This window comes from Python bivittatus, unplaced genomic scaffold (assembly GCF_059951505.1).
Source record: "Python bivittatus isolate LINGU-HERP-01145 unplaced genomic scaffold, Pbiv_v1 ctg000820_np1212, whole genome shotgun sequence".
NCBI classification, from domain to species: Eukaryota; Metazoa; Chordata; class Lepidosauria; order Squamata; family Pythonidae; genus Python; species Python bivittatus.
This window is the reverse complement of record NW_028277107.1, coordinates 1,510,523-1,522,884: the sequence shown is the minus strand read 5'-3', so window position 1 is coordinate 1,522,884 and position 12,362 is coordinate 1,510,523. Positions and strand designations below refer to the sequence as shown.

Sequence of the window (12,362 nt, the reverse complement as noted above, 5' to 3'; positions counted from 1 at the left end):
AATTGCAGCGATTGCACTCTTAATTCAAGAGACAGAGAAAATTTCCTTAGGAGCACCAGTAGATGTATATACCCCCCACTCTGTTCAGACATTGTTGGAGCAAAAACTTCCTGCATGGGCTACTTCAGCCCGATTGACTAAATATGCCAGCTTGATTTTGGAAAATGATTCAGTTAAACTCTTTTGCTGTGAGCGGCTCAACCCAGCCACCCTCCTACCTCGACCATCAGAGGGGGCTGGCCCATCAGAAGGCCCCCATGACTGCCATCAGGTTTTAGAGACTATTGTTGGAATTCGCCCTGACCTCCAAATTGAAACTTTTAACTTGGCAGAATGTCAGTTTTGGACTGATGGTTCTTCTTTGGTTGAAAATGGGGTCCACCAGATAGGTTTGGCTGTGGTCACTACTGATGGACCTATTTTACTGCATAAGCTGCCCTCTCACTGGTCAGCCCAGGCAGCTGAATTGTTAGCCCTTATAGAAGCCTGTTATCTTGCCAAAGGGCAGACAGCCAATATTTTCACTGACAGCAGATACGCCTTTTTAGCTGCACACACACATGCTGCACTCTGGAAAGGCCGAGGCTATGTGGGGGCAGATGGCAAAGCTTTGAAGATGAAACCACTTCTTGAAAAATTAGCTATTGCTGTGCGTTTGCCTACCCAATTAGCCATAGTTCATTGCAGAGGCCACCAGACTGATTGAGGTGAAATCTCCCGAGGCAATCGTGCTGCTGATTATTGGGCAAAACAAGCTGCTCGTGCGGGTGATGTCATGGCTTCAGAAACTCACCAGCTTTTGCCCCTCATTCCTATAGAGCCTGATCACCCACTTCCCCCTCTCTATGATCAGAGAGATCATCTTGATCCACAAGGAAAGTGGAAGGATGGGTGGTAGATTGTTGACAATCGTGTTCAGCTACCTCTTCAAATCCTATGGATGGTTGTCAGAAGGAGTCATGCCATGGCCCATTGTGGCCCCAAACCTCTTTTCAAGTGGCTTTCTCAAAGATACAGTAACAAGAAGCTGAGACCCCTTTGCCAATCAGCTGTACCTCAATGTACTATCTGCCACAGAAATAATCCAAAGAGTGGTAAATCTATCCCCCCAGGCCATCTTCGTACAGCTCAATACCCAGGAGAGGCCTGGCAAGTGGACTTTACAGAGCTTCCCAAAAAGGGACCCAAAAATAATCTTTTGGTCTTTGTGGATTTGTTCTCTGGATGGCCCGAAGCCTTCCCTGTCTCATCTCAACGTGCAGGAGAAGTGGTTAGGGCTCTGGTGGAGTACATTATTCCAAGATTCTCGGTCCCTAAAGGGTTAGAGTCAGATAATGGGAGGCACTTCACCTCTGATGTCACTCAACAAGTCAGTAAATTCCTGGACATTCCTTGGCATCTACATTCCAGTTATCGGCCCCAGGCGTCAGCCAAAATGGAATGGATGAACTGTTCTTTAAAGACTCAGCTTGCCAAGCTTTGTCAAGAGACTCAGTTACCATGGCCTAAAGTGTTACCCCTTGCTTTAACACGCATCAGGGCCATGCCCAGAGGGCCACTGTTGTTGTCCCCTTTTGAAATGCTTTATGGGAGACCATTTGTATCACATGAAGTGCAAACTGCATGGACAGGTGAAAAGAACATTTCTCAATATTTGCAGAAGCTGGCACACGTTCGATCTTCTATTTCCCTGCAGGTCCAAGACGCCTTGCCGGTCACTCCTGATGTATCACCCATCGCCCAGCCAGGCCAGTGGGTCAGAGTGAAGGAGCTATTCCCATCCTGCACAGACCCAAAGTGGTCCGAGCCGAAGCAAGTTCTTCTGAGCACCCCAACAGCTGTGAAAGTTGAAGGCATTAAGGCCTGGATACACGGGTCCAGAATCAAGCAGGTGGAGGAACCCCCAGACACTTGGCAAGTTTCCTCAGTCGATGGACTTAAACTAAAATTGCAGCACTCTCCAGCTTCACCAGCAGATCTTTTCAAGGACTAATTAGGTCCACCGGTAGAGGCCTAATTCAGGAACAACCAGAAGATTTGAAACCATAGACTCTCCCAGCCATACAACCCCTAGATGTGCTGGCTTGGTCACAACCCAAGTTGTGAAACTGATATTGTTTTCATTGTGTTGATTGTTTGTTTTGGAATACCTTTCACTTGTTGCTGGTTTCCCCGCACCTTTTGGGGAAGAGATAAAGATGGGGCTGACTACTATTTTCTGGAGGGGGGATGTATTAATGCCCTGGATGCCCAGGGATAAATCAAAGAGTGTGTGTCTGAAAAATCTGATCATAAGCCTATTGGTAATTGAAGTGTTCCTTTTGATTGACAATACTAATGCCTATATTGAAAGGTTTGGAATTCGAAGACCACCACCCCCTACACCAACTTACAAGGTAATACGCAGAAAAGATACAGAGGAGTTTGTGTCCCGTTTACAGTGCAATAAGACTTACATTTATGATACTGTGGTTTTGTGCCAAAATCTGCTGCAGGAAGGTAACCCCAAAATAGCAAAGGATTGTTGGATATGTTTACCTATAACCCCAGGGGTTCACCAAGCCCTTCCTGTCTCAGCAGAATGGTGGTACAAACTCAAGACTAAATTGGTTTTCACTGGAGAAAGACCCCCAAGTGGAATTGCTCGATCTTATTTTGATGCACTTAAGAGGATGATACTGAGAATAGGACTAAAGCAAGGCCCCCCCATAGATGGGCCTGTTGCAATTGGAGTAGAAATGCTAGATAAAACACCAATGTGTGTTCAGCGTCATGATCCCCATGAACCCAAGAGACGAGTGGAAGTGGGGAGAATTGATGTGAATGCTTGTGCCATGGTAGTTTCAATGGTTCGTGATCATACTTTCACAATGGTGAAAGCTATGCATGAAGCCACAAAACAGCTCAAAGATGTGTATTTAACCAAAGGATCCAGAGTAACAATTCTGCAAGGAAAAATGAGAGAGAATTGGTGTCTGAATAAACCTGCTTACGACCAGTTTGATTTCCTCCCTTGGCTCTTAAAGGGCAAGAAGGGAAAGGATTGTTTCCCTATTCCCCAAAGGTCCCAAGAGGGACAATGGGAAGACTCCTCATATTTTGTGGACCCTTCCCTGCCAGGCGTGGCAGTAAACAAATCAATGGAAGCCCCTGTGAGCCCACAAGAAGGGGTGCAACCATTGGTTGGGATGTATGTGACTGAGACTTTCACTGTGAGGCTCAGTGGCAGCACACAGGAAAAAGTTTTTGAATTCACTTTGAGACCATGCCTGGAAGAGGGAGGAGTTTTCTTTCTCTGTGGAGACAAGGCGTTCCAATGCCTGCCCCTTGACTGGGAAGGAATATGTACTTTAGCCTTCCTGTCTCCTGATATTGGGGTTATTGTAAATAAGCAAGACCCGCCAATCCCTTTGGTAGGACACATTTGGAAGAAAAGATTCCCACTCCTTCTTCCCTTGTTAATAGCTGTAGGGGTAGCCACGGGAACTGGGATTGCTGGAATAACCCACTCTGCTATCACATTTCAACAACTGTCAAAAGATTTCCAAAGTAGCCTGGATCAAATTGCGCAAGGAGTACTAGAACTCAAGAACCAACTGGATTCATTGGCAGCTGTAGTTCTCCAAAACAGACGAGGTCTGGATCTTCTCACAGCTGAGAAAGGAGGCCTCTGTCTCTTTTTGGAAGAAGAGTGCTGTTTTTATACTAACAAATCAGGAGTAGTTTGACAGGTTGTTAAAGACCTGCAAGAAAAAGCTTCTGAAATAAGACAAAGACTTACAAATGCAGATCAATGGTTATCCTGGCTACCTGGAAGCGCCTGGATAAGACAAGTATTATTTTTGCTCTTATGTTCATTTGCTGGATTAATATTCATTCCATGTATAGTTCCTTTAGTGAGAAAATTAGTGATGTCTGCAGTAGCTGACAAGGCTGTGGTGGCTCCCCCCACCACGAACCTTTCAGCCCACAGACCAGCGGCAATATTGTTCCTTAAACCTATTCCCAAGGACTGTGTTCCATTGATGAAGAACTCATAAACATTAACTGCTTGTTTGCCTTTGTCCCTTTAAGCTTTTGCTGACATACTAACCAATAAAACTGTTAATGATGTATCTTGCTTAATTAACTGACTACATAAGAAGCATCTTATGTTCAAAAGCAAAGGGAGGAAATGAAGGGCATTATTTTGATACACAATTTTATATATATATATATATATATATATTTATATTTATATATTTATATATATATTTCACATAATGTTTAACCATACCTGTAACAAATGGACTCTATTTCACTTATAAAGGGTTAACTTGCTTAAGAAAGAGCACAGCACCAATCCCCCACCCCATTTCCCTTAGAAGCAACTAGGCAGATGCTGCAAGCCATAAATTAATTCGGTGCCAGGCTGGAGCTGGCAGAAAGAAGTTTTTGGAATCCCAAGGGGGAGATAAGAGGGGAAAAAAAATTAAACTTAGATTCACCTTCTAAGGACCACCTTTCCCTTGCTCAGACCATCCCAAAAATCCCTTGTATGGATATAGGGGAATGTACCATCTGAATACTTTCGTGAACACCTATAAAACTCTGATGTTTGCTTTGTGAGGTGTGATTCCTTCAACATTCCTTGCTAATGTGTTGATTGGGGTCACCCAGCTGTGTCTTGATCAAAATACATCTGCTATTTTAAAGAAGTCTTGTCTCAAGTCTTCTTCTTATTAGCTTTATTGAAACTTGGGAAAGAAAAGGTGCCATACAAAAGGAAAGGGGGAAAGACAATTCGGGGCCACAGGAGCAGAAGTGTGGGTGAAGGGAGGCACTGGGTGTTTGAAAGCAGGCAAAGTATTCTGCCCTGCAGGAAAAAATGCTTCACATCTCCCAATAGAAGAAGACTCCACTACAAGAGTGGTGAAGGATTATCCTTTTCTTCAGTGGACTTCAATAGGAACTCACCAGGAGGATTGCAGTCACCTCAGGAGGAGTCTTCCAAGCTCTTGAATTGGGCGTGGATCTGCTTCAAGCAAAGGTGCCTGTGCTGGCTGAAAACGCCTGCCTCTTACCCTGCCCGCTGCAATCACTGACCTTTCAACTGCCAGACTGCTATTGCTGAACAGCAGTATAAATATTGGTCTCCACGTCTGTGCCTCATGACTGGCAAGGGACATTCCCTGTCGACACAAAGCTACTGAATGACTCTAAGATTGGTGACTGTTTTGACTTTGTGAGAGGGTGAATGCGAACTCAGCACTCTCTAATAATCAACAAAAACTCCAAATATGCTTTTATTCAGTTAGTATATTGTTGATAGGCCATGTGTCTACGGTACATACGATGGGCAGGTAAAGCCCCTCAAGTGAAACTCAGGGCATCCTGTGGAGGGCTGGGCATGATGATCGTGAGAGAGCTCACAGGGGTGGACTGACCAATATAAGAGAACATGTGTGGCTCACGGTTGAACTGTGGAGTCCTTGGGGTCTTCTGAGCTTGGGTGTTTTCTTGCAAATGTTTCGTTACCCGGCTCGGTTACATCTTCAGTGCTAGCAAGAAACGTTTCCAAGAAAACAACCAACCTCAGAGAACCCCAAAGACTCCACAGAGGTGGACTGCCATACATTCAACTTTCCTTTCCTTCCTGAAGGCATGTGCTGTTTTAATTTCGTTGATAATTCCAAATTGATAGAGGGAAGATAACAGGATTTCAAAACTTTGGTTGACAACATTGGCTAGACTCAGGGTTGCTTTGATTTCTTAAGGGCTACCTCCTGGTAACCAAGCTTTGCCAGGCTGAATTAAACATTCCTGGGAATTATGGGCTTGGTGGTAATAGGAATATTTGTTTGCTGTTTTGCTCAGGGCTTATCCTCCTGTTTTGGACGTTGTAGGGGATGCTCTTCTGTTCTCAAAGCAAGATCAACACCTTCCCCCAAGGCAGGGATCCCTAATCTTGATGCAGAATGATCAAAAATACGAATCTGAGTCACAGGATGATGTATAGCTACAAGACTCCCTAACTTATTGTGCATAAAATATTCTGTTTTTGCACAAAAGGAAAAAGGGAGTGTGAAAAGGAAATCAAATTCTCTCCCCCCCCCATCATGTCAGCAGAAAGTCAAAGCTTCCCATTTCTCTCACCTTTCCTTTCTTTATCCGAACAGCAATGAAGTCATATGACTAAATTATAGTAAGAACAGGCTCACCTAAAAAGTTTAAGACGTAACAGAAAGAATCAAGAGTCCTCCACCCCAATCCAAAATAAAATAACTAAAGACCTGGCAGGAAGGGCCAACATTCCTTGAAGCCTTAATCAGATCTTAAGAAGATTTCTTCTCTGAAGGGATCTAGGTGCCAATTAGACCATACCAGGTAAGGGAACCACAGGAAACCCCACCGCAGGAGGGCGCCTGGCCTCAAAACGCTCCCTTCTAAAGACCCAACCAATTTCACCTCTCTTGGAATTCGGGAATCACCTTTTCCAAGAATTCCTCAAGGGCTGGCATTCCTTCGCACCTTTCTAGGAACAAGAGGACCTGCCCTATAAGGGAACTCCTGGGGAAACCAGAGCATGGCTGCCCCACAGCTGATCCTCTTGTGTATTTGGCTCTGGAAAATCAACTCTTCTCTCTCCTTCAAGCAACTGCCTCCATGTTTATTCCCAGCTGGGAGAGGAACTTTCTAAGGTTTCTTTCTAATGCTGGGATAAACGTAAAGTTAATAAACAATAAATTTCTCTTATTGGTGTGCATAGCATTGGCCACTTGAGATAAAAGTATGTTCAAAAATTCATTTCATAATGAAAACAGCCTTTTTATTTTCAATAGTAAATTAATTTCCCTTGGGTTGCTGGTTGTGAGGATCAGACTCAAAAGAAATCTTCTTTTCCCAGGTCAGTGTACACAAATAGAAAATGTATAGATTTAACCAATTGAATCTAGAATGTACATGGATTCTCAACGAAACAGATCTGCGTATGTGAAATTAGGTCATTCCTCCTCCTGAGCTCCTTCCATGCTCCACACATATGTTTTCTCCCCTGTGTGAATCCCGTTATGGGAAGTAAGATGACTGTTAGTAGTAAAGCTCTTTCCACACTCCATGCATTTATAGGGCTTCTCCCCTGTGTGGGTCCTTTTATGAGAAATAAGATTATCGTTTTGACTAAAAGTCTTTCCACACTCCATGCATTTATATGGTTTTTCCCCTGTGTGGGTCCTTTTATGAGAAATAAGTGAGCTGTTTTGAGTAAAAGTCTTTCCACACTCCATGCATTTATATGGCTTCTCCCCTGTGTGGGTCCTTTTATGGGAAGTAAGATGACCATTTTGAGTAAAGCTCTTTCCACACTCCGTGCATTTATATGGTTTGTCTCCTGTGTGGATCCTTTTATGGGAATTCAGATTAGACTGCTGAATAAAGACCTTTCCACACTCCATGCATTTATGTGGTTTCTCTCATGTCTGGATCCTTTCACGTGAAGTAACTTGACAACTTGTTCGGAAAATCTTTGCAGATTCCAAACATTTACATGGCTTCTCCCTTGTGGAGATCCTTTCATGAGACATAAGGGACCCAGTTTTACAGGAAAGAGTGAAAGTCCAATTGTGGTTTTTTCTATTGTCTCTGCAGATAGAATCTTCTCCTTTGGTTTGGGTTGGAGAGTGTTCATTTACAACTAATTGGTCTTTTAATAGTCTTACACTTTTTCCAGTATATTTTTCCTTTATTTTTCCTTGTTGGGCAAGAAAGCCTTGCGTCTCGGCATCCATGGAAGATAAGCTTTCCTGATTCCAACTATTTGACTGGCTTCTCTCATGACTTTCTAGTTGCATCTCCAGTTCCTTGTCCCTTCCGCCTCCATGCCTGATCACTTCGAATTTTTCACTGGGATCTTTATTCTTATAGCCATGATCACCTTCAAAAGAAAAGAGAAATGAACATGATAGCAAGGATGGGGGAAAAGATCAGACTGTAGGAGGTCATATGATTTTCCTTCTGAATTTTTGCCAAATTCCAATATATTGCAGATTTGTATCCTTACAATCACATGGTATAGAAATGATAATTTGTATACTCATGAGCCATAAAAGCTTTGAAAACATCTACAGCATCCGGTTTGTTTAGAATCATCCTTATATAGTCAAACCTTACCCAGAGTCAGTGTTGAGTTCAGGAAGAATCTGGGGAAACATCCAGGGAGGCCTTAGGAGAAAACCTAACATTTATTGGAAGGTGGTCAGTAACAGGAAAGACCAGTGAGAACTACATCAATTTTGAAATTTGTCCTTTTTTCCTACCCAAACTGCCTTCCATTTGCTCTTCATTTTTCTCTGGCCAAAATCAAATGGTTGCAGAGAAAACAATTCTAGAGCTCTTCTATTAACCCTAAACAGCATGTTTGCAATGGAAAAACAGCACCATTTTGCCCTTAACCTCAAGGCTCAGGATAGAAATCAAAAGGAAGACAAGCGATTAACCCAACAGCCTGAATAAATGACAATCCTTCAGAGGAGAGATAGGGAAGCATCTGCACCCAGAAGGATGAAATCAGTGTGATGGAGTTGAGCATCTCCTCAAGCCAAGGAGTGAGTTTCTCACTGATACCTTTAAAAAGAAATGGAAAAATCCACCAGATGAGAAATGGCTAGGGATGCATCTAAGCAGAGAGCCATCGACGTCCTTCCTTCCTTCGAGCAGGAGAAGGCCAGATCTTTTCCTTCCCCCTCTTCAAGAGATGAGCTGATGGAATCTAACTACAAAATGTCTTCCAAACTCTCTGCTGGGAGAGACGCAAACCCTTACCCAGAGAGGCCACATCCGTATAATTTTCCAGCATGACTTCCCAATGCAGCGCTTTTTGGTGAGGATCCAGCTGAGACCATTCCTCCTCGGAGAAATACACAGCCACCTCCTCGAAGACCCTCCTGAACAAGGAAAAAACAACAACAACAGAGCAGAACAGAATAGGCCAGGCCAGGAGGATTTGCAAGATCTGTCCTATTCTTTACAAATTCCCAAAGCAAAGATATGTACTAAGTTAAATGGCAACGCTTGGTGGGATTCCAAGGTTTAGGTGAGAAAATGGAAAGAGCCAACAGCTTTTGACTGAAGAAGTATTTCTGGCAGGCTTGATCAACTTGATTGCTTCTGCATGACTTTCAGTGCCATTCAGTGAAAGCAACCCCAATTTCCTTTTGGATCGATCCATCAAGCGATCCATTTGCCCACCTTCAAAAGACTCTCAGCGACTTGAGAGGACCAACTGGCAGATGGGCTTCAGAAACTCCACCTATCAGTGTCTCCAATCCTTCCTGTCTTTGCAGAAGAAAATCGGGGGGCAGGGAGATTCTTTCTAACATTTCAGCAAAGGGCTTACTGTGTCCCCAGAAGAACCAGTCGTGCCCACCTCAACAACTTCATGAAGTCCTGGGAGAGCACAGCCAGGGATTTGGGTGGGGGGCCATCAATATCCAGAGGCACACAAGCCGGGTTCTTCTCCTCCTCAGACTGCAAGAAAGGTGCTAGTAGTCTGAGCCATTGGCTGAATGGAGACAAGAAAGCGGAGACAATTTTCTGGGAAGGACATTTCGCAGCCTTTGCCAAGCTGGATTCTTTGGCCTCCAAATCGAGGCCCAAATTAGAGGATTAGAAATTACTTTGCAAGTCAAAAGGGCTTTGATTATATGCTCTTTCAGAACAATTTCACTTATAGACTTTTCTCTCTGGCCACTTTCATTGGATTTTAATAGCCTGTCTTATGTCTTTGATGTGCTGATATTTCTTATCACTGGTTGGAAACAAGGCTTTTTAAAAATGGCAATGTGCCAATCTGAGTATTTAGTTATTTTTGAGCAGCCTTGCACAATTCCAGCTCAAAGAATGAAAAAACGAATGGGTCTCTGTTTAGCGGTTCCTAAGAATATTATTCCTATCTCTTGAGAAAGTTTTGAATAAATTATTATAAACTAATAGGAAGTGTAAGTAGGAAAAGGAGAGTTACATACTGGTCTTTTAAAAAAAAAGATATCCTAATAACAATCTCCAGGAGAAAGTACAAACTAATTTGTATCCCAACCAAAGACTTCAGGGCTGGCTGAGCTGACTGAGGGCAACTTGAACCTTCCATTCCCCATTCAATGTTGCTCAAGGACAAGAAAACACCCAGGCCCACAAAAGGGGGAAAAATGGAAGGAGAGAGTCAGCTTGACTGCCTGAAGGAACAGGAGAATACAATCTAATAGATAAATTTCCTTCTCTTACTTGAGCTTGAGGTTCAGCCACTGTTTCAGCTCCATCAGAAAGAGCAGACAACTTCGTTCGAGTCTTCCCTGTGAGGGAGAGAGAATTTTAAAGTGCAGAATTAACAAAATAGGAGGAGGCATTCTATAGAAGAGAAGACATAGAGAAGATGAGACAGCTGGGATCTCTCTGGGGAATGGGACGGCCTTCAGTTACCTCCTGTGTCCTCACTTGGATCTTCCTGAGAGATCCTCCTGAAAAATAGCTCCTGAGGGGAACTGGATGGATTCCTCCTTCCCTCAGGATCTCTGATGCCCACAGCGAAGGACTTGAAATAGTAGGCAGGAGAAAAGAAGAAGAATTAACAGACATCCCACAACATGAAGTGTATTGTTCTCTGAACACACATTTAAAGCCTCCAGTGTCCATCAGGGAGGCTGGAAAGTGAGAAAGGAATGGCTGTTCCAAATCTATCTTCTAGAATGGATAATGCAACAATGTCCCAGAAGAATTAGTGAAACATCTCCACATATTACAAATGCCAGAAAACTCTCGTCACGAGGGGTTAGGAATTCAAGCAGATCATTTATTCCGCTCAGACCCCTTCTGGGCTCCAAAAATGAAGGTCTCTCACCTGCAACTTGACCTGCTCCTTCTGCTCCTCTGCCTGGCTCAGGAGGAAGCCTTCCGCCAGGGCCACCGCCTGGGAGCTGGTCTCTGCTCTGCAGTCCCGCACCCAGCTCTCCATCTGCAGGGGCAGAAGCGCCAGGAAATTCTCCAGAACAACCAGGTCCAGCATCTGTGCCTTTGTGTGCTTTTCTGGTCTCAACCATCGATTACACAAGTAGTACAGATGGGGACAAAATAGGGGACTGACTTCCATCAAGGACTTGGAATGCCCAATAAATGCATCTCGGAGCATTTTCCTTTTCTTTTTCTCAGAAGGAAGGGCTGGCTTTTCAAAAACCCATATCTACACTTCTCTACAAGCGGGATTCACACAACATGCCAAACCCCAAACAGGTTAACAAACCCCCAAAGTCCAGTTCAGATACAATGCAATGCCAGTGAAGTGAGCCTGGCTTGGGATGCTCCATTTCCCCTTCTTCAGGGTTTGCTTTTAAGAGCCAAGTCACACCAGGACACCCAGGCGGGTTCAGACAACATGCCCTAAACCCAAACACATCCCCCAACCGCAGGGGCCGAGTTCACACAAAGCACAGGGCTTGAAGGAAGGAAGCTTAAGAGGATCTCCTGGTTCACTCACCCTCCTGTTGAATTTCAGAGGATCCAGCACTATTTCAGCCTCATCAGCGCCTGGTGAGAATGCAGCACAATCTCTAGCCCTCCTTCCTTGCAGGGCTTTTCTTCTTCCCTGCTGGAGATTTGCAAGGCAAACTCTCCCCCTCCCCTCTCCCCCCTCCCCCAGTGCAGGGCATGGTGTTCCCCTCTCTTTGCAGAGGGAGCCCCCTGGCAGATGCTGTGTGCAACGCAGGACCTCATGGAAAGAGGGGAGAAAGGGGGTTATTTCCATGGGGTCAGGAGATTGGGGGCTGTGGTGTCCCCCTGATCAGGAAGCCTTCTCCATCCAGCTGCTTTGGACAAAGTTAGAACATCTGCAACTGAAGGGCATTGTTTTGATACACAATTTTACACTCTCTCATAATGTGTGGGCATGCATGTGATAGTGCACTCTATCTTATTTACAAAGGATTAACTTGCTTTGTAAAGAGCACAGCGTTTCTTTCCCCCACCTTATCCCTTTGTTGAATGCCTGATTGCCTTCCAGGAGAGCACAGCACCCCCCCCCCCCATTTCCTTTAGAAGCAGTTAGCCAGATGCCTGACTGAACAAGTGAGCTATAAATTAGATTCGTACCGGGCAGGCAGAGACACCAAATTCCAAAGAAGTTACAAAGAAAGCCAGAGAAGGATAAGGAGGTAGGTATTTCCTTGATAACCAGAAGAAAAAAGTTAAACTTAGATTCACCTCTTTAGGGCCCACCTTTACTTTTCTCTGAGTCATCCCAAAATTCCCTTGTATGGATATTGTGTGAAACAAGCACCACAAATCTCTCTCTCTCTGGGTTAGTCAGAAGTAAAGTTTATTGAAGCGTTTGCAAAGGC

At 44.2% G+C, this 12,362-nt stretch overlaps 2 protein-coding genes across 2 annotated transcripts in view; both read right to left on the bottom strand.

Moving 5' to 3' along the window:
• Positions 1 to 6,806: 6,806 nt before the first annotated feature.
• Positions 6,807 to 12,362, bottom strand: part of LOC112543067 (uncharacterized) — a 48,759-nt gene continuing 43,203 nt past the window's right edge. Inside the window, 2 exon segments of the mRNA XM_088128880.1 lie at positions 6,807 to 7,912; positions 8,800 to 8,908. Coding sequence (XP_087985006.1) covers positions 6,984 to 7,912; positions 8,800 to 8,908 — 1,038 coding nt within the window. The 3' untranslated portion in view covers positions 6,807 to 6,983.
• On the bottom strand, positions 8,919 to 11,060 carry LOC112543063 (uncharacterized). Its single transcript, XM_088128929.1, has 4 exons — positions 10,871 to 11,060; positions 10,453 to 10,564; positions 10,258 to 10,325; positions 8,919 to 9,538 (listed from the first exon to the last, which is right to left on the bottom strand). Exons 1-4 carry the CDS (start codon positions 11,033 to 11,035, stop codon positions 9,500 to 9,502), a joined length of 384 nt encoding a protein of 127 aa, XP_087985055.1. The 5' UTR covers positions 11,036 to 11,060; the 3' UTR covers positions 8,919 to 9,499.

What these genes read in the sequence shown, in the direction of transcription:
- LOC112543063 (XM_088128929.1), bottom strand. Translation starts at nt 11,035, where the DNA reads ATGCTGGACCTGGTTGTTCTGGAGAATTTCCTGGCGCTTCTGCCCCTG. An exon ending in AGGAGCAGGTCAAGTTGCAG is followed by an intron (nt 10,565 to 10,870) that starts GTGAGAGACCTT and finishes TACTATTTCAAG; the next exon opens with TCCTTCGCTGTGGGCATCAG. An exon ending in TGGCTGAACCTCAAGCTCAA is followed by an intron (nt 9,539 to 10,257) that starts GTAAGAGAAGGA and finishes GTCTCCATTCAG; the next exon opens with CCAATGGCTCAGACTACTAG.